This window comes from Aplidium turbinatum, chromosome 3 (genome assembly GCF_918807975.1).
Source record: "Aplidium turbinatum chromosome 3, kaAplTurb1.1, whole genome shotgun sequence".
Classification (NCBI taxonomy): domain Eukaryota; kingdom Metazoa; phylum Chordata; class Ascidiacea; order Aplousobranchia; family Polyclinidae; genus Aplidium; species Aplidium turbinatum.
The window spans coordinates 1,054,170-1,075,946 of NC_137474.1; the positions used below are offsets into that span (position 1 = coordinate 1,054,170).

At 37.8% G+C, this 21,777-nt stretch overlaps 1 protein-coding gene and 1 long non-coding RNA gene across 2 annotated transcripts; one reads left to right on the forward strand and one right to left on the reverse strand.

Annotated features, from left to right (window-relative positions):
* Positions 1-2: 2 nt before the first annotated feature.
* LOC145767601 (UNC93-like protein MFSD11) lies at positions 3-4,652 on the reverse strand. The gene has a single exon (XM_082579454.1). The coding sequence runs from the start codon at positions 4,620-4,622 to the stop codon at positions 3,177-3,179; it is 1,446 nt and encodes a 481-aa protein (XP_082435580.1). The 5' UTR covers positions 4,623-4,652; the 3' UTR covers positions 3-3,176.
* A 4,814-nt stretch (positions 4,653-9,466) lies between these two features.
* On the forward strand, positions 9,467-15,020 carry LOC145767633 (uncharacterized). The gene is made up of 4 exons (XR_014288824.1): positions 9,467-9,605; positions 13,202-13,386; positions 14,309-14,437; positions 14,947-15,020. It is a non-coding gene; the product is annotated as an uncharacterized LOC145767633 (long non-coding RNA).
* The last annotated feature ends 6,757 nt before the right edge of the window (positions 15,021-21,777 follow it).

Genomic DNA, 21,777 nt, shown 5'->3' on the forward strand with positions numbered 1-21,777 from the left:
CCCTGCAAAATAGACGCGAAAAATAATAATCACGTTCGATGGATGGATCTGCTGCAATGCTGCGTGTCATCAGAAATACTAATTTGAAAAAAGCAAAAATAACGACGTTTGCAGTAGCCTATTTCTTGCAAGCATGAATATTGCACAATGACATTTCCTTCTATTATTTTTTTTTGCAATGAATGAGTTTAAAACGACAAACTACCAGAAACCATGAGCGATATACGCCAGTACAACAATCAACGCCGAAAATGGCAAAACATTTGCAAGATTTAAAGCACAGCTACAAACTCCAATTGAATGTTGAACATAATTGCGGGTTGAAAGCGTTGCTTAGTGACAACATGACCAATCCCTCAAAGAAAAGAGACTAACTTTCATATGAAAAGCTGTAAAAATTATCATAGCATGCAAACAGAAACTATACAAATAACAAAGATGGCATATACACCACCTAATCTGTGGACTGGTATACGAACAAACCTTAAATTAACAAAATTATTGTTGTACAAACATTGCAAGCGGATTTACAGAACAGTGATTAAGAGTGGGTTATGCAGGTGTCATGTTAACACCAGCCAGAGACCATACAATTCCCACTCATTGGAAACAACTCTGAGTAAAACATTGCAAAGTGGCAACTGTTACCATTGTTGGAAATTCGATCATGTACTCATCTCTCAAATAGCAAAATCCGTCATTTTTACATTGGTTCAACATTTGCTGTGTCGGCTCTAGAACACTCCTGCGTGTAGTATGGGATTCACTAGCCAAAGCAATGTGATAAACACAACCATGAATCACAAACCAAACAGCCAAAGCATAAGATGTGTTGTATAGCAGAAAACTGGCAATTCAAATCAGATTTCAAATTTCAAATTTATTAATTTCAAAATAATGAAATTAATAAATTACGCTCATACTTTGGTGCTAATCATTATCCGACTTGGTTTTTTAATAAGGTTCTTAGAGGGTTTTTGAATTCGGTTTCCACTACGTCTCCAGTTGAGGAGCCTGACTTCAAAAACTTTCTAACAATCCCGTTTGTTGGCAAGGAATCCAAACGTTTTGCCACAAGTTTGTCCAGATTTATTGCATTGAAGTTCAACGTTAAGATTTTTCCCGTTTATAAAACATTTAAAGCTGGTTATTATTTTCAGTTAAAGTCCAAAACTCCTTTCCGCTTATGTTCTAACGTCGTGTATAAGTTCACTTGCTCGCATGATGCGAGATCGTCATACATTGGTATGACCACGCGACATTTGATGACGAGAGTGGGAGAGCATTTGAATTTGGCTAATTTTAATAAAAACAGTGCAATTAAAGACCATATTAGAAACTGCCAATCGTGCTCAAATAATAAACCGTCATTGCAGTCTTTCAAAATTGTACGTAAGTGTTTGTCCGAATTCGAAACCAAAATTCATGAGGCATTGATCATCAAATCTTTAAACCCAGGGCTCAACAGGCAATTATTTGCTTGCGGAGCTTCTTACCTTTTAACAGTTTTTTGATTAAATTATCACGTCTTGTGCTTTTCGCATTACTTTGTTTTGTGCCACTATCTCTTGTGCTTCTGTCATTCTTGCGTAATCTGCCGAAGTCCTTGTCTGAACAATCAATTAATTTTACCTCTGAAATACTTGACCCGTTGCGCTGTGTAATTTTCAGTTATCATTTTGTGTGAGCGAGGCAGTTTCTCAAATGTTTAGATTTGACCATATTTTTGCTGTGATACTATATGATTCTTTAGCATTTTTTCAATAATGTATTTTTCTTATAGGCTTGAAAAGGGCTATATGACTAGCCGAAAACGTTCGCTTGTTGTTTTTTGTTTTTATAATGTTAAATGTAGTGTTGTTGCTTAGTTATGTCTGTTTATGATTTCAAATCGTTCGCATACAAGTTTTTTTCTGTGCTCTATAGCCAATTGGTCATCTTGGACAACCTTATAGTTAGTGGAAAGGTTTGACCACATGTCAAGCAGGCAATCTATGAACAACAATGTCATAACAATAAATATGCACAATATAAATCGAAGGGTATTTCTTCTAACACTATTGAAAGTGTGAAATTGATCGCTTGCAATATGCAATGACCACAACCAGGCAATAAGTAAAAAATAGCTTATACTTCAAAGGCAAATGTACTTTGTTTGTTTGCAAATGTTTGACCAATGTACTAAACTACTAAGAATATATTACAATTATTAACTGCAGACCAGCATCCTCAGTGCAGTAGGTACACTGGGTATGGCCATGAAAAATTATTATATATTAAAAATCGCATGCATTTATTATATATAGCTAAGATAAAGCTCAAGAGTTTTTTGCTAAAATCTACTAATTATGTATAAGAAATTAACAATTCTTTAAGACGTTCCTCTTCAAGCTTTCGATTTATCAAAATGTAGATTACTAAAACAACTAATATGAAAATCAAACAGAACAAGAAAAGTATCTAAACTAATTTTCAACAACTTAATTACAAACCCTTGAGCCCTCTTGCTATGAAAGATACCAATGCAAAACCGACTATCAGCAGTCTCTTAAAGTATTTCAATTATCTTTTAAGAAAAAGGCAAGTAGTGAAAGCATCATCTTCTTGGTGATTACTTTTTTCTTAACTGCACTTTTTAACCTTTCTCTTTTACCAAAATGTAAGTCATGTTCATGTACTTTTTCACTACCATGCACAGTACAAAAACCAAATCATGATGGGCAAGCATACTGCAATGGATAATAATAGATATGCACACAAAAAGATTGACATTTACCCATAAAGATTGCACGAAAGAAATGAATTTAATCAAGGGCTGTAAGTCACAAAGATTCTGGGATGTACTAGGGAGGACAATTTTGATGCAAATCTACAGCTCCGATAAAATCAATTACCTGTAATATCCTTGTAAAAGAGCAAAATACTGATACATTAGTATTAGCAATGATGATACAAAATTGTACTGATAGAGAAAAAGGTGTCCATGAATAGTATGGTGATTTCTGTAAAATAAAGTGGGGTTAAGTCAATTGTAAAACACCCACAAGAACATTACAGCATTGGATGAAAAACAAGGAAAAACTTCACTGTTGATTACAATTGACTGCAATTGTTATTTCAGTTGAATGTCATTGATAAATTTTACAAATATATGTTCCAATGATGATTTGAATCCATCATGAAATGTCAGAATACTCAGTAGATGCCAGTGCAGTTTTTTTCCGAACACGACGCTCTGCATTAAAGAAGCAAATAATACCAGAAAAGCCGAATATGATCAAAAGCAACAGTTGCCACTTCAGAAGAAGATATGAACTGTAGAAAAAGCCAATAGCTGCAGCCAACGATTGTTCAAACTTGAACAAAGCAAATGCAGCAGCACTGTTTTGCGGGTATGTGCTACCAATTATGGAATAGCATTGGGTGTTGAAGCATGCATCAGCAAATCCAAGCAAAAAGCCACAAGCAATGGCAAGATCAGTGTTGGGAGTAATGTAAGCTTGCGCAAGTGTTCCATCTTTGTTGATGGGAGCATCGTCAGGAATGTTCAAAAATATTAAAAAGAAACTGATCAAATGGATGACTCCACCTAGCAGAATAATTGGGTCTCGGCCATAGCGAATGGTTTTCTTACCAAATATTCCAAAAATACCACCACCTAATATTTCTCCAACTCCAATCATAATCCCAGTTAAACCAACAAGCTTATCCGAGTCGGTTCCAAATCTTTTAGTGGCACCAACACTGGTTGAATAAACACCACTGAAAAATGTCAGCTCCAGCCCAGTATAAAAAAATGTGACACTCAATAGGAGCATTTCTGGTGTCTTGAACAGCTTGAAGGACATTAAGAAGGCTTCCCACGCTTCTGCAGCACGTGACATGCCGGGGTTGGCAACCTCCTCATCGCCTTCTGCAAACGCTTCATTCTGTTCTTTATTTTCTTCTAGTAAAGCTTCACTTTCTTCAATTGGTCTACTTTGGTCTTTAACTGATGAACCAGGATGGGGACGAAGAATTAACAATGACAATGTCCCTAACCCACAAATTGCTGTTAGGCCAATGAACAAAGGGACCCTTTTTTCCTTTGTGATGATGGTCACTCCTTGCCAAGAAAAAAACACATAAACATTTCCAATCAGTAAACTGAACTGCAACATGGCCCAAAAAATTCCACTGTTCCGACCCATAGTATCCTCATCGGAATTTAAAGTTAGAAAGTTTCCTTGACCAGTCCATATGATTGCAGCTCCAAAGCCAATGATGACGGAAGCTGTGTATAATGACCAAGTCATTGGGTGGATGAATGTGGCAAGGTAGAGAGTGTATGTGATACCACCAAGCACCATAGAATACTTTGGGCCAATTACGCTTACGATTGATGGAGCTAACCAGTTTGCAAATGCAAAGACAATATAAATAATAGCCAAACTAGTGTATCCACTTCCTTGAAAATGAACAGTGCCATTGACTGTTGTTTCATTAATGAAACTGTTCAAGACAGTTTGCGAGACCATTCCACATGTTTGAAAACCAGTAAACATCAGTAGAAATGATAAACCAAGAAATATGACATTGAAAAATTTCATTCTTGGACCCAAGTCATTTTCTCTGTTATCCATGATCCCAGACAGCAGTGAATTTTCAATGCAAATAAGTAAAAGAATCAACTGTAATACTTAAGCAACCAATCTATAACAAAGCATATAACAATCTATGTCAGTAACTGTAGGATCATAGGCGTCAATTACATAGCGGCAGGGGCGCACCCCTTTAGGTATGATGCAGAGTGGGGTGCGATATAACTAGCCTACTTGGTTTTTGTTGATATTATATAATTATAAAAGCTTTAATAACCTTGTCAGAAAACTGTCAGTTTTGTACTGTTTACACGTCTACTCTACGCGAATACACAAGCTACTTTGTTCAAATTCCAGAACGTTGTCTATCGTCTTGTAGGAAACTTTAGCTCATCTATATTTAAAGTTGATTAACGATCTTGTCTGGAATGTCTGTTACGACTTTTGGCAATATGAAGTTTTATAGTGTAGTGAACTTAAGTTGTGACCACATGTTTTCATGCTTTACAATCACACACAACAAAATAGGCTACAATTAGAAAAAGTGTTTAAAAATTAGATAAAAAAGTTACTCCCCAAGCGATGATACTCGAAAACACAAAGAGTTGGGTGGTTAATTGTTATACTGTATTGCAAAAACATCTGTTCTAATTCAAAGTAAAAATTGGGTACTGGAGAAGTCCTTAGACTAATAGCGGCCTTGTTGAGTAATTGAGTTGTTTCTCAAATTCTCATGGATGCAGATTGAAGATGTTGATCAGAGTTGCCAGATTGGAGGCTTTTTCACTAAATTTAACTCAGATTTTGATTATCATTGGCGTTATTTATTTCGCTGTTTCAGCAGCTGTTTTTGGGCGAGTTTTGAACAGTGGCGTAGCAACGCAATATACCGCCCTTAGATTTTTGCACAAAATGCCACCCCCTTTAACACAGGGTTGCTAGATTGGCACTTTTGGAGCCAAATTTCACAAATTGGCACTTTTGAGAGGCAGTTGGCGCATTGTCTGGCTCCTTGTTCCTTTGTTTTCAATATTTGGCTCTTTTTGGAAGCAGTTGGCACATACTATCCAACTAGCAATTTGAATAAATGTTTTTCGGAAATTGAAACTGAAAAGTGTTATTACGATTTTTTAGACAGTGCTTGGAGTATTTTATCAAAAGTTATCTGGCAACATAGCTGACTATGTTTATGCCAATCAGCGCTTCCACTTTGAAGGATTTTATCCCGAAATAGGGATTTTTCAACGTTTCGGAGGATAAAAAAAGGAAATGAAGATCAGAAGGATTTTTTAAGGATTTTTAACAATTTTACAAGAAATTTTGTCTTAAAAAGGGAATTGTTGTTTTTAGCAATTTTAAAGAAAATTTTATTAATATTTCCTTTCAAAAGTTCTAAAAACAACTGGAATAACAATGATCAAGCTGGTTTCCGTGGCCACTCGCTACCCGAAACCGAAATCCCCTCACTCTCCCATTCTCGCCTTTCCGTGGCTTGATTTGTATTCTCGCCATTTTGGGAATTGGACGTGAGTGCAGTGAGTGAGTTAGTTCTCAATTCTTTTAGTTAAAATTAGGTAATCCATTGATGTGGCCGAGTGTCGGCAGCCGTGGCCGAGTGGTTAGCGCGTTGAGCTCGCAGTCGAGAGCCTGCATGTTCGACTCCAGCCACTTGCACTTGCTGTTGTTTCTCTGGGCAAGAAACTTTACGATAATTGCCTCTACCCAGTGATCGATTTCGAGTAATGGGTAGTACCAAATTTAAGTCATAAGTAAAGTAGACAACCGGAAACAGACATTGCTGTCGGCTGCAGCGTGGGTCAGGTGTATGTCGGAAGGCGTACACCGATGCATAGCGCTCAAGTCCGCTTTCCCGCAATGCAGGATAAAGATAAACAAACAAAAAAACAAACAGTTGAACTTAGCAATGACAAAGTTCACTGAGCTTCGACGCACAGTTGGGCATGATATAAGCTTAGGGTAGTGGTATCCTTCCGGTTTAGAAAAGTTAGTTTTAGCCTATGCTAACCTATTATGGTCATAATAATAGAGCTAGCTAGGCTGTGTGTGTGTATAGGCTACATGTAAGAGTACACACACTGTCATACTGAGTCAGTATCATGAGTAGGCCTAGTAGTAGTAGGCTATTCTCAAGTTTTTCATCAGACTCAGATGATTGTGAAGACATTACTGACAAGGAGAAAAAAGAGTTAGCCTAGCCTATAGAGTTGAACAAGTTAGGGAACGTTCAAATATTACGTAACGCTTTTTTTCCGAATTTTTGACCCCCCCCTCCGGCCCTCCCCCCATGTAACGCCAACGTAACGCTTTTTTCAATCCCCCCTCCCCCATGTAACGCTTTTTCACTTTGAATTCAGCACAAAAAACTACCATTCCGTACTCGAAAGCGTTACGTAACGTTTTGCTTGAACCCCCTTCCCCCCGATGTGACGCTAACGTAACGCTTTGCATAAACCCCCCCCCTCGAAGGCGTTACGTAATATTTGAACGTTCCCTTAGCGCATCAAGGAAAACTGAACTAAATACAAAAATAAATTTGTCAATGAATGGATAATTCATTACTGGACATTTATCACCTGTACATTTTCGGTGTTAGGGATAGGTTAGGAGTCCGGGTGGGAAATTTGAGAGTAGTAATTGGTAATGATGTCCAGGACTTCAGGTGGTAAATGTCCCAGAACCGATTAACTGACAAACAGTTTTTGGCTGGACAGTGAACAAAGGCAGTAAACCATGTTATTGTAAAATATGTGCTGCTTTTGTGTGGCCTAAGCCAGTGATTCTCAACGAGGTCCAGGTGGACCACTGGTGGTCCACCTGGAATTTCTGTTGGTCCACAGAGAGTTCTATAAATCCTTGATAAAGTGTTCCTTAAAATTGTATCATTTACTACAGTAAATTATGCAAGGACTGCATACAGGTGTAAGAAAATTATGTAGCATGTATGATTGTACGGTATGTCAGCGTGACGAAATAATCATGTTTACTTCGTGATTTTTTATCGATTTTTCTGGAAGTGCGAGATAAGCATAAGCTACCCAGTAAACATTTTTCCTTGGCCCAACGTTGGCTGACGGTTGTTCGGGCTGGCTGAGGGTAGTGTAGTTTTGCCAACTTTGCCAACTTTTGAAATATTTTAATTGAAGATACCTTCGAAGAATTGTTTAAGTTTGCTTCATCGTATTCCTTTTACAATTGTAATGGGACAATGAAAATGCAAAAAAACTTAGAATTAGAAAGTCGGTTTTTCCAATGTTGGTGTGCAGTTGTACAGAACGTTGGGCCAACGTCATTATTTGCGGGCGAACTACGGTAACCCCTCAATTTTTTTACGTTATTGCTATAAGTAAAAAAAAAATTTGAAATGTTTTTCTAAATCATGCATCACTATGAGGATCACTAATTCTGAAAAAAAAACACTAATTTGCAAATTTAGCTGCAGTTTTTCAAGTTTGTTAGCAGCAGCTAGTTTTTTTAGTGTTCTACTATGGCTCTATATAACTATACTCTGCCTTCTTAAAATTAATCAGGGCTGTAGTTTCATCTCGCAATTTTTACGTGCTCCGTTCATTTTTGTTTTCGAAGTTTTCATTTTATTTTCGAAAAAAATTATGACAACACTGAGCTGAATAATTGGACACAGTTTCCCGTACCATGTGTTTCAGGCAAGCACTTTAAAAAAACCATAAACATCTTATAACAACTAGACAGCGCATCTCGATTGAAGAAATTAAAAAAAGGCATTCGCCATTGTTACTGTCTCAAATTTGCGTGAAAGCTGCGCTGTTACAGCCAAGCCATACAACAAAATCTGTCATTTTTACACTGATTCAACGTCTACAGACGTTTGTTAAGACAGAATTTTTGTTAAGCGTTTTACGAACCAATTTAGCTTGTATTTGCTTGCAAGTTTTCTTACCAATGCGGTAAAACCTAATTTTTAAATAACATTTGTACACAGTTTTGACTAGTGTAAAAATATGATTATTGGTAACGGTGCATTCAAACACATGATCCGAGAGATTGGTAAATATCTTGGAATAATATTTACTCCTTTTATCATCTGAATTGTATTTTCTTCGTTTTCTACATCCATATGCACAGCACACCATATCTAAAGCATTGACAAACGCGAGTAATTGGTACATTGTAAAAAATGGCGGACATCTGAACGTGCTTTTTCAAAATTCGCTAAAATGAGATGACGATGCGCAGTCAGAAACTACAATTGTCTGTGACGTGAATCGTAAAAAACGCGCGAAAACCCAAATGGAGTTGGACGCCATTTGCATTTGCAGTTTTGTCTTGTTCGCTTGCAGAATCAATGGAAGTTTATTTGTCAAGTTTTCTTCCGTATTTGAGTTCATAGCAAAGTAGTCACTTGCCTAATGTCCCTACCATGTTTAAATGCCCCAGTTGAATGACTTTTTAGTACGGATAGCTTGAAGAACATTAAAACTGACTACAGGAACAGTTTAAAGTCAGAAAGTTTAGTTGGTTTGCTACACACCCAAGGTATGAAGTCAGCTGACAAACTGGGATTAAGGGATCGAGCTAAATTGTTGCAGTTGGCAAGGGCTCATGAAGAGTTCAGCTACAGATGCTGAAGCACATGAACTAATCAACTAATTACTAGTCGAATTAGCTCTCATGAATAAGTCGATAGTCGTGCACAGTTTATGTCATTTTTAGCATGTGATAAGCATTGGGAAATCTTCACTGTATCCCTGTAATGTTAAACATCACTGTAATTTAACATACCGTACTGCTTTTTGCTGTGAGACTTTGCCCACTAATACAACAAAGTTATGTAGAATGCTTTTTGCTAGTGTTGTTGTTCAAACCGCTTAACTTTTGCTTTTTGTTTCAGAACGTGAAACTGTTTGAATGTAATAATGATTTAGGGAACTTTGATGTAATCTAGGAATTTTTAGACGTAGCTTTGGGGACTTTCAGGTTTTCATTTATGAGAGCACTGCCCAAATGAATGATCATCATGAAACTCAGGTAAGGTTTATTTCAGTTGACTCTAATCTATTCTTCAGGGTAAACTATTTAATACTTTTTACGGCAATTACGTGACCTGTTTATTGGTTTTGAAGTAACATTTTTAGAAGTAGCCTACTCGATTTTTTCAAAAAGTGGTATCTTCACTTTCAAGTGGCATAAAAATGACTATTATGTCAACGAGAAGTTTTTTATCAGGATTCGAATGTTGCTACTATCACCGCATTATGTATATACCACAAGTTTTTTGCAGATTGTTTTATGAAGTAGATTGCGCAGCATCGGATGCAACCTAATTAGTACCACCATGAACAATTCGTACCGTCAGTTCGTACCTTGAAAAGATCGAAAAAAAAAAGGCAGTGGCTATTTGACCGGCGCCGGTCTTTGAATCTGAAACACTATTTGACCGTCATTATACCATCACTTTTTTTCTTTCCAAGCAAAAGACGAGAAGCGCGCTGTATATAACTTCTAAATCCGACTATTTGGTTCAACTCGTTGCGTGGCGAGTGCGATACGTCGCCGCCTCCTATTCAAGAGGGACTGAGTTCGATACCACGCGCAAGCATTTTTTTTTTTTTTAAACTGAATTTTCACTCGAAGTGCATTTTTGTAGTCAATTTTTAATTTGAGTTGCATTACATTTACATACCATTAATCATTTTATTTTTCGTCATTAACGCGTCAGGGACGAAAAAGATACTAACTACAAAAATCGATATGGACCTCCCAGCACGTTGATGAACGGGAAAAAGTGGCAAAACCTTGAAGGTTTAAAACGTGCCTGAATGAAAAATTATGTAGTAGGCTATAGTTAGCACGGCCACAAACGGAAAATTACCCAGAGAAATTCTCAAGTTCCAGCAAATTAAAAAAACTAACTTTATTACTCACATTTGAAAAGACATAAAAAATTGGGCTGTAGACAACTCAAATTAAAAATTGACTACAAAAATGCACTTCGTGTCAAAATTTAGTTAAAAAAAAATAAATAAAAAAGAAGAACGCTTCCGGGTAGTATCGAACTCAGTCCCTCTAGAATAGGAGGCGGCGACGTATCGCACTCGCCACGTAACGAGTTGATTAAAGTAGTCGGATTTAGAGCTTATATACGTGCTCTCGTCTTTTGCTTTGAAAGAGAAAAAGAAAAAAAGTGACTTGTATAGTGACGTCATGACCGGTCAAATAGTGTTTCAGATTCAAAGACCGGCGCCGGTCAAATAGCCACTGCCAAAAAAAAATTAAAAAAAGCCGAAGTCGCTGATCACAGTTTCTGCAAATATTTTAAAATTTTTCCGCAAACAAACAAAAACTCTTAAGATCATTTAAAGAAATTTTTAAATGTTTGCGGAAACTTTGATCAACCCTAATCCCGAACCCTTTTAAAATGTTTGCGGAAACTCTAATCAAGCCTAACCCTTTTAAAATGGTAGGCCTACCTCTAAATACCCATTGTCAGGCATAGTAGGCTTTTTGGGGGTTTGTGGAGCATTTTCAGGGGTTGTCAGGTATTGTGGAGTAGGCTAACTACTTTCAGGCATTGTTGGGAATTTCCAGGCATTGTCGATCATTATCAGTGGTTGACGGGTTTGTTAGGCATTATAGCATTTTCAGGGGTTGTCAGGCATTGTAGAGTAGCTACTTTCAGGCATTGTCGGTAATTTCAAGACATTGTCTAGGATTTGTCTAATGCCTGACAATGGGTATTTAGAGGTACCCCTTTTTAAATGTTTGCGGAAACTGCGAGTGCGATCGGCGACTTCAGCAAGCTCTTAGGATCATTACCAGAAATTTTAAAATGTTTGCGGAAACTGTGGAAAAATGGAAACTGCGATCAGCAACTTCGGCTTTGTTCTATTTTTTTTTTACTCGATCTTTTCAGTTTGTTTGTTTGCGGAAACACCCTAAACCTTAACCCTTTTAAAATGTTTGCGGAAACTGCGTTCAGCGACTTCGGCAAACTCTTAGAATCATTACCGGAAACTTTAAAATGTTTGCATTACCGGAAATTTTAAAATGTTTGCGGAAAAACGGAAACTGCGATCAGCAATGTTCTATTTTTTTCTCTCGATCTTTTCAGTTTGTTTGTTTGCGGATACCGATGCCTAGCTAATCGATATCTAATCCTTTTAAAATGTTTGCGGAAACTACGATCAGCGACTACAATCAGCGACTGCTTTTTTAATTTTTTCTCTTGATCTTTTCAAGGTAACTGAGGGTACGAATTGTTCATTAGGGTGGAGTGAAAAATAAAAAAAATTGAATTTCAAAAAGTGGTCTTGATATATGGCCCCAAATATCAAATGAAATACTTCTATCATAATTTTGGGTTCTTGCACTCTCTAGTGGCTGTGCAATTTCACCAAACGAGCTAAAAATAGCTAATTTTGCCATATCTTGATAACTGCTTATACTAGAAAGTTAGTTTTTGGCTTAAATGCTGCAGAAGTAACATGTTTCTATCTTATTTCCAAAGAACTTTCTCTTAAAAATGTACAGAAAAAAGTTACAAGCAAATTACTGATTTTTTAAAGTAAAATCAAGCACTGATGCAGTGGGTGCGATGTCAAAAGTGTATAATGATTGATCTTATGACTGTGAAACATACCCCATCAAGTAGAACTACTTTTAAAAATTTACTCAAACAAATGAAGTCCTCTTCTAGTATAAATACACTTGATCTTAGCAATCAAAGAATCAATAAAACAGTCTAGTTTCAAAGTGGACTTCGAGTAACCCACTATTTTTATGGCTGATTCACACTGTCACAGTTCGGCTTCAATGAGGCAGAATATAGTTTTGTTTTAGAAATTCTTAAATAAACTGAATTCATTGTGTGCATATTTAATTTGTATTTCAAATGTCATATTGGAGTCAAAACGCTTAGTGTGAATCAGTCCTTCACATTCTTACAGACATGCTGTTGTATGGTTTGTATCACACAACTCCATATTGAAAACACAAAAATTTCAAAGCTGGTTTCAGCATCACACAGTATTAGTCTGCACAAACATTAAAATCGTGTTTGGTATTGAAGAATTTCGTCAGCTTTCGGGACTTTAGTTTTTGTCTGATAGTGATGAGGCCATCTCTACGTTTTAATCCAAATACATGAGCAGATGCTTTATATCTTTGAGGTTTAAGTTGACAACTTGGTGAAAATATTTAGCCTTGATGTTAATAACTGGAATTTGGAACAATCTGATGTTGGTATCAATGTTACTGTTTGGAGGTTTGGGTTCATTTACATACCCACCTTCAAAGTTGTCAATTGGAATGTGGTATTGTGCGTTTGATTTACGCATATCTGTGATCTTGTTTATTGCAAGTCTTCAGAGGTTACACTGCAGTTGGTTGGATAATTCAGCTAAAAACAAAAACGGAAATAATTGTAACGAACACTTCATAGGTGTCATGAAAACAGGGTGGGCAAAACATATTTTGTTAAAATAAAGCCCACCCGGCCCACCCTATTTCGACACCTATGTATGCTGGTAGCCTGGTACGCACCGCGACTGTTTGATGGGACTGCTTTCTATGCTGTTTTAACGATCTCGGCTTATGCATTTCAACATCCATCTGTTCTATTGCAGTTCAAACAACTGTGTCGTATCTAGGAGGAAAAAGCCTATACGACACGGTTAATCGATTGATGCCTCAGGTGATGTTAAACGAAGTCGCAAGTTACGTCTCGCGGACCGGGAAGGGGAAAATACATTAAGTAGAGAGAAAAAGTTTTCTTTTGATTCCATGCAAAACTTAAAGAACATGGTCGTAGGTAAGTGTTTGTTTAAGTTTTGTATTCACCTCTTGTTGGTATGATATCGTCTCCAGAAAGAATACTTACTGTTCATGATTAATTTTCAATGAAATAACAACCTTGGATATATCATAAGTTTTGCAGCATCTGAAGTTTACCTTTTTCGTAATCTTTTTTGTCAATTTGCTGTTTACTATCCCTGATTAATGCCTCAGTCTAGATCTAGTTGAAAAACACCTGCTGTTTACTCGTGTGCAGTAAAAAAGATGAGATTAGAAAGTTGATCTGGCCGATTTCGCAGGGAAGGGTGGCCTTCTCTGCGAAAAGGTCAGGAAGGCCGACCTTCCTGGGTTCGGCGGCTATGCTTATGGTGATGTCCTCGCTTTTATTTTTATTACAGCTCTCCTGATGATCGTGCCAGGCACGTGAAACAGACTGTAGACTCTGTAGAGCAACGTTCTTAACCTTTTCTGACCCGTTACCCCACTTTAAGCAATTAAGCATGTTGGGCATCTTAAATCTATTATTTGTCTATTAAATTCCATAACCTTGTCCATTTGCCCTGCAAGCAGTTCAAGGCGTTTATGTCAGAGAAAAATTCGCACAAATAAGCAACCTTCGACAAGAACACGTTGTTCTGGATCTTCTCGTGAAGACTTCCAAACAGCAGCATAAAATTAATTCCATTCGTACCAATTTTATTAGTCTTTGGCAATCAATTGAATGGAATAGCCAAAGCCAAACCCAACAATGATTTAAGTTTGATTAAAAATTGGTAATAATTTGCACTGTCCTGCTCATTGCCCTCTGGAAGACCTCAAACTTCCCCAGATTAAGTAATTACCCACAGGTTAAGAGCCGCTGGCCACTGCTGTAGATGATTGTGTAAAAATAAAAATCGATGTAACATTATTTGTTTACAAAACTGCTTTACTTATAGATGTTGTCCAGAGCAATACGAAATCATGCACTCTACAAGAAATCGACCACAAACTGGGCGACTGGTTTAAGACGTGGGAAGACCGCGATGGGGGCCGGCTTAAACGTCTTGCTACAAAAAGTACTGCGGGTATGTTCATTTGTTCTCTCCGTCACTGACAAATCGTTACTATTCTCTCAATAAGGGCAATAAAAGCATTTTTATTTAGTTAACCAGCGATTAGTTTATTGCTGGAGCAGAACTTCAAGAAATATACACACATTTTAAGACTTGACTTCGAAGATCTATCAAACGATAACAATAATAATTTGCACTGGTTAGAGAAGGCAAACCGCATTAACACGATTAACGAATGTGCATTAATGTTAGAGGTTGATAGAACATAACGGTATATCCATTCCCCACCCCATCGTATAGGCTACGAATTACAGAATTAAAACATACTGAGGAATGTTAGGATGTATTAAAAAAATGCTTGTTATTGTAACATAACCGGGTGTTGCATACACATATCCATGGGATATGTAGCAATTAGAGTCTGTTCTTTCACGGTGCTGTAAACACGACCTAATTTGCACTGTACAGTATATTTTCTTTCATCCCTGCTTTCTTTACAAATGTTGCATATTGTTTTATAGGTACTTGCGTTTGAGCCGCCACAGATCACGTTGTTACATCTAGGCGCAGTCTTCTGATGAGGCATGAAGTACCTCAGTCCACTGTGTTTTTAGACTTTTATGCATGTCTTGTCGTAGCTGTGAATTGTGCATGGGTGGTGCATTTTACCATTCGAATAAATGTATTTTTCAACAACTTTACGTTTGTTTACATCATTGACTTAAATTTGCTCAGTATAAGAAGATGGTCATCGTATTGGCATATTGGATCATCAGGACAGTGTCAACTTGAAATTGCAGGTTAAGTTTAACCAACGTTGCTCAACTACAACGATTAGTGCAAAATATGTATGGCCAACTGCGACGAAAAGTGCAAAGTGCGTTTGGCCAGCGTAGGTACCAACGATGAACTACGTTGGCAGTAGAGTTGGGATTACGTAGGCCCAAAGATTTTAAAATAAGTCGGCTCAACTGCGACGAATGGTGCAAAATACGTTGGGCCATCGTAGGGTACCAACGATGAACTACGTTGGGTGCAGAGTTGGGATAACGTTGGTCCAAACATTTTAAAGAAGTTGTCCCAACTGCGATGAATGGTGCAAAATACGTTGGGCCATCGTAGGGTACCAACGATGAACTACGTTGGGTGCAGAGTTGGGATAACGTTGGCCCAAACATTTTGAAGAAGTTGTCCCAACTGCGACGAATGGTGCAAGATACGTTGGGTCAACTTCGGCCACAACGTAGTGCCAACGGAGGAGCATTATTTTACCAACTGTCACACTACGTTGGGCCGAAGTACAATGTTTGCTGGGTAAGCAGTTTTTGAACTTATTTGACTAGTTGACGAGTAGGCTATTGAACTGTTCAAACCATGACAGACTGAGGCATTACCAGACATTACAATTCTATTGAAACAATGTGTGCATGATGTTTTGTTAGAATAAAATTTGAAGTTAAAATTATGTATATTCAAGTAGTTGAGGTTGAGTTTGCAAATTAAAAGGGTTTGCCTAATTAGTTAATTACGTTTTATTTTATGAAGAACTAAGATTGGACACGCCCTTGAGTTGTCTGACCTATGTGCAATACGGTTTCGACTAGTGGCGTTCATGAGACGTCAACATAGCAAAGTGGTCCATGGGATATTTTTTTTAAAAATATGGTCCATGGGCCAAAAAAGGTTGAGAATCACTGGCCTAAGCTACTCTTCTAATGGATTAAGTTTGTCAACTAAATCAGCCATGCTACTGCCTGCAAGGTGTTGTTTATTGTAGCGATTTGAATACCATACCATATTCTTCAATTCACTGTTTGTCTGTTCTTTCAGGTTAAAAGGTAGCCTACCTAAGGTGAGATTAAAATAACTTTAAAGTTGTATTCGCACCTCTTTTAACTTAAATAACGTTAAAAATAACTTCGCCTATGAAAGATTTCCGACTGAGAAAAAAGGGATTTTTTAAGACAAAAAAGGAAACTGAAAAGGATTTATCAATTGTCAGAAGTGGAAGCACTGATGCCAATGTCAAGGATTAAAAACACTGTAGAAGATGAAGATTTGGGGTAGCCACTTTAACAAGTCGAAATTCTGCCACTGCGAATGACTATAATGCAACTGCCAACCAATCAGAACAAGTTAAAGTGGGTGTTAAAGTGGCTACCAAGATTTGGAATTGTTCCTGTAGAATGAAGACTGTGTTGTTGTAACGTTATTGACGTTGTTAACGTTATTATGTATTATTAACAACGTTATTAACGTTATTGATAATTTGGCTCTTTTTCTCAAAAGCTGTCTTACAACCCTGCTTTAACACCGTCGGAAAAGCTGATTAAAATTCCACATAACAGAAGAATTAAAGCGGCGTTTGTTTAATTTTATTGAAAGTTTAAAGTACAATAAGTCTGGCTTTTCATTTTTTTGACTTCACTTTGATTAGTGTTAACTTAGGTTAACGTGCCGCCTAGGGTGGCCAAAAAAAATTGAAATTTTTTATTTTTGTTTGCACACCCTCTCATTTGAGGAGAATTCATGAAAAAATGACACTGTGAAAATTTGAAGTGAATCCGACAAGAGGAAGTGCTCTCCCACCGACCTCTAAATTTTCTTTCTTTGGCATAATTTGTCAAAATTCCTTGAATATGTGACGTAATTCTTTTTTGACTTATTTACATTGCAGTTGCAGCATTTTTGTGTTAACCATTGTTTTACTTTGAATTTATGATACAATAAGTGTTTCCACATGCAGAAAAACAGAAATAATACACAAAATAAATCACATTAACAAGCGTTTGGTATGAAATTAAATGCACTAAACTTTAGCGAAAACCGCATAAAAGTATGTTCACCAGTCACGATCGCAACGCTTCATGTGACAACACATTGCCCAGAAATTGCAAGAGAAATGTTTGTAAAGAGTCAAGCCATTGATTTTATTTAATGGAGCTGTTGTTGGCTTTTACTTGCACTTGTTGGAAGCAGCTTTCTGTGGTGCTCGACCACTTGATAGAGGAGCTGGCGCTGTTGTTCACTTTTTGTAAGGACTTCATTGAAGTCAGTAGCTAATTTGACTGCCCGCTCTGCACAATCATTGACAGACTCTTTGAGATGACGCCAAAATTTGCATGCTTCTTTATAATCATCACGATCACGCCATGTGTCGACAGAAGCAGTGACTCGAAAAAGTTAAGTGAATGCTGTGTTACAAACTGTGCCAAAGAGAGACATTGAAACTTGACAATTTTGTTTGGGGCAACACGACGAACATCTTCGGGAAATGGGTCTTTCTTAAGAGCATTAACGATTGCCTTCTTTTCATTATCTGTGTTATTATCACTGAATAAAGGCAGTGCAGCAAGATCCTCAGTGATGTACCACAAGCGCAACCTCAGCTTTTTTCTGCCACTTGGGAAATTGCATTGTCAACCTCTTTATAATCCTCTGTGAGCTGTAACATTGCTAGGTCATTGGTAGGGGCAGATATTGATGAAGGTGCTGCAAACCAAAAAGTGGCATAGATGGTAGTAGTTAATATTACTTCATCTGCAACTGTACTGCACGCAAGTGGCAGTGTAATCTTATTGACCTTCATCTCGTAGTAGAGACGGCGAAGAACCACACCCCATATAGGCAGCTGACATGGCCCTCAAGAGAGTCAACAAATGGACACCCACTTTAGTGTTGACTCTCTTGAGGGGCCATGTCAGCTGCCTGTATGGGGTGTGGTTCTTCACCACCTCTACTACGAGATGAAGATCAATAAGGTTACACTGCCACTTGCTTGCAGTACAGCTCTTGTGAGTGAAAGCTAATATCGCTACCACTGCAAAGACTCACGTTGTTACCAAACAAAAACGCATCCATCAAGAGCATATAGGAGAATCAAAGCACAAAGGGAGGCGAAATTCTGCTTCCCAGCTGACCTCAGAAGCTGACTTCACCCAGAGCTTAAGTGCATTATTTGATATTGCACATGCTGACTGGGAATGCCGCACAACAATACCAAAAGACTGCCAGTTTTTGATAGACCAATGTGGTGCATGACAAATACTGATGACAACAGAGGACCCAATGCATGGGCAAGCTGCTGCAAAGTATAGAAAGCGCAAAGATGATGAACAGAGACGCAACAGAAATCGCATTGATCCAGTACCATCAACTGCTGCTGCTTTCTCATCTGAAAATGATCAGCAGATGATGAAGATTCTTCCAGTGACCCACTGTTTGCACCGTAAATCCAAATAACACCAAAACAAAAGAAAACCTAGTAGGAGCAGCCATTACCAAAACGCTGCATTATCGATAATCCACTGTTTAATGCAGCACTGAACAGAACTATAACATCAAATCGTCAAGCATTGATGATCGTCACTCCTGCTCTTGCTGCAGCTGGAATTGATATAAATGAATTGACAATGTCACATTCCTCTGTCATGAATGCTCGAAACACCTCACGTGAAAGCCTGGCAGCTGCAGTGTGGCAAAAATTTAAACCAACAGTTCCACTTGTTGCTCATTTTCATGGTAAACATTTGACTAATGCTAATGGCACAAAGTGCAACTCTTTTGCCATTGTAGTTTCTGGTATGCATGTTGTTGAGATACTGCTTGGCATTCCGAAGCTGCCTGTTGGAACGGGATTACTAATGGGCCAAAAAGTAGTGGAATTCATACACGAGTTGTAGCAGAGCATTTAGCTGCACTTTGTTTTGACACGACATCACGCAATACTGAAATCCACACTGGAGCTATCACTGTCGTGCAGCAGGCATTTAATCGAAGGCTGCTATTTCTTGCATGCCATGATCTCAAAGTCGTCAATGATTGTGCAGAGCGGGCACTGGGCAGTCAAATTAGCTACTGACTTCAATGAAGTCCTTATGAAAAATGAACAACAGCGCCAGCTCCTCTATCAGGTGGTCGAGCACCACAAAAAGCTGCTTCCAACAAGTGCAAGTAAAAGCCAACATGCCAACAGCTCCATTAAATAAAATCAATGGCTTGACTCTTTACAAACATTTCTTTTGCTTTTCTGGACAATGTGTTGTCACATGAAGCGTTGCGATCGTGACTGGTGAACATACTTTTATGCGGTTTTCGCTAAAGTTTAGTGCATTTAATTTCATACCAAACGCTTGTTAATGTGATTTATTTTGTGCATTATTTCTGTTTTTCTGCATGTGGAAACACTTATTATATCATAAATTCAAAGTAAAACAATGGTTAACACAAAAATGCTGCAACTGCAATGTAGATAAATCAAAAAAGAATTACGTCACATATTCAAGGAATTTTGACAAATTATGCCAAAGAAAGCAAATTTAGAGGTCGGTGGGAGAGCACTTCCTCTTGTCGGATTCACTTCAAATTTTCAGTGTCATTTTTTCATGAATCCTCCTCAAATGAGAGGGTGTGCAAACAAAAATAAAAAATTTCAATTTTTTTTGGCCACTCTAGACTGCCGCCCCTGGATTTATCCACAACATCCAATGGGTAGCTACGCCACTGGTTTTGAAGTTGCAAATTACGCAATCATTGCGATGAAGCATTGGTGCTTGAAATATCCTTGAATTCTTACTTAAATGTAATGTTAAGATATCTATTTTTAAATCACAATAAATTTTAATCTTATTTATTTGGAAACAATCTATTTTTGGGAAAGGTCTGTTACTTATCGATCCACAATTTCAACAAAGCAATCCAAGCAAATCCGCTATTCCAGCGCTGCAGTGCAACAAATTAGGTCAGTATGTTTTTGTCCGTACTTGGGCATATAAACTTTTTCAATCCCAGTCATGCCACTGCTGGTAGATTGCCTCCACATACTTTTCCACACCGTTCTCTGTCTTTTGCTGGTCTCATCCAAGTAATGTCAATATTTTTTCAATGTCATCTGGCCATCTTCTTTTCGGTCTACTCCTGGTCCTTTTCTTATCTATTAGCGTCCACTGTATTGCTCTGTGGTTATTTTTACCCATCTGTTGTCTGTTTCGATACCAGTGTAGAAGATTATTCAAATCCTGCCTAGGCCTATGCAGGTCAACTGCACCTGAAAAGCTTCATTTCAAAAAGTTCAATATTTCGATCGTCATATTCTTAGCTTGTAGGCTACATTTGATACTCGCTACTGTTGAGAGATTTTTCGTTAAAGCCTGTTCGGCAATGTTGACCGGCCAAATCCAAAATAGATTTGTAGATACCCATCAATGCTTAATGCTTATTCTCCACTGTTTTCTGCACATTTTCTGCGTAATGTTTGTGTTATTAAAGCCCATATGATTAAAAGGCAGAAACAAAAAACAGGCAGAAGAGTGTGTGTTTTTTTCCTTGCGCAATTAGGCGTCATGTGATTTTGGCTCTCCTCTGCCTTGCCGTTTCATTCGTTATGCATTGCGTAAATACAGTGCACATTAGAAATGAAACTCTCTATATACATAGGTATGAAGACGCCTTCTTTTTCTAATGAAATAAAAAAAATGTTTACAATTCAACGACACCAGACAGAGGGATCGAAAGCCACTCCATAAACCGTAAGAAATAATTATGCAGTGTCTTTAAATGTCTTGAAATTACTGGCAGGGTTCTGCATTATTGTACTCCAGCACCAACATTCAACGTCTGCAAACGCTGAATCAACGTAAAAAGCGGTTGATTTCCTGTAGCAGACATCATAGCCGTACGAGACCAAACCATTTTGGGGGGGCAAAACGTAAATTTGCCCAAATCTGCACGCTTTTATAGAAATTGCCCAAATGTAATGTATGCGGTGCATGATAACAGTGAAAAACTAACATAACAAGACCTCAGCAGTGGCGTAGCCAGGAATTTTGAAAGGAGGGGAGTTTTTTTTTTACGCTAATGGCGACACCCAGCGGCGGGGGGTCTCCCCCAGAAAATTTTGAAAAATTACTTTGAATTTGGTGCATTCTGAGAGTATTTTCAACAAAAATGTGGGTATGAATATTCCTGTAAAATGGTGCTGTCCGGTGGCATAGCAAAAAGATAAGATCACGTTTTCTTCGGCATTTTTCGGAAATAAAGCTACGAGTCTCTATATTTTCTTGTTGCTAATTCCTGGCTGAGATATTTGAATGTTTGGTAATGGCAAAACTCGCTCTTTGCATGTTTTATTTAAAATTAGGCAAACTTTGTTTTAGAGGCATGAAAAGCATCATTCTCAATATCGTGACGTCACACGCGTGCCGAAGGGGGGGTTGCAACCACCAAAACCCCCCCTTTGGCTACGCCACTGATGATCACCATGCAGCTAGCTAGAATTTCTTACCAAGTAATCAAGATATAACAACTGAATTTATCTTTGAAGATACCTTGCTTGTGCAATGCACTCGATGCTT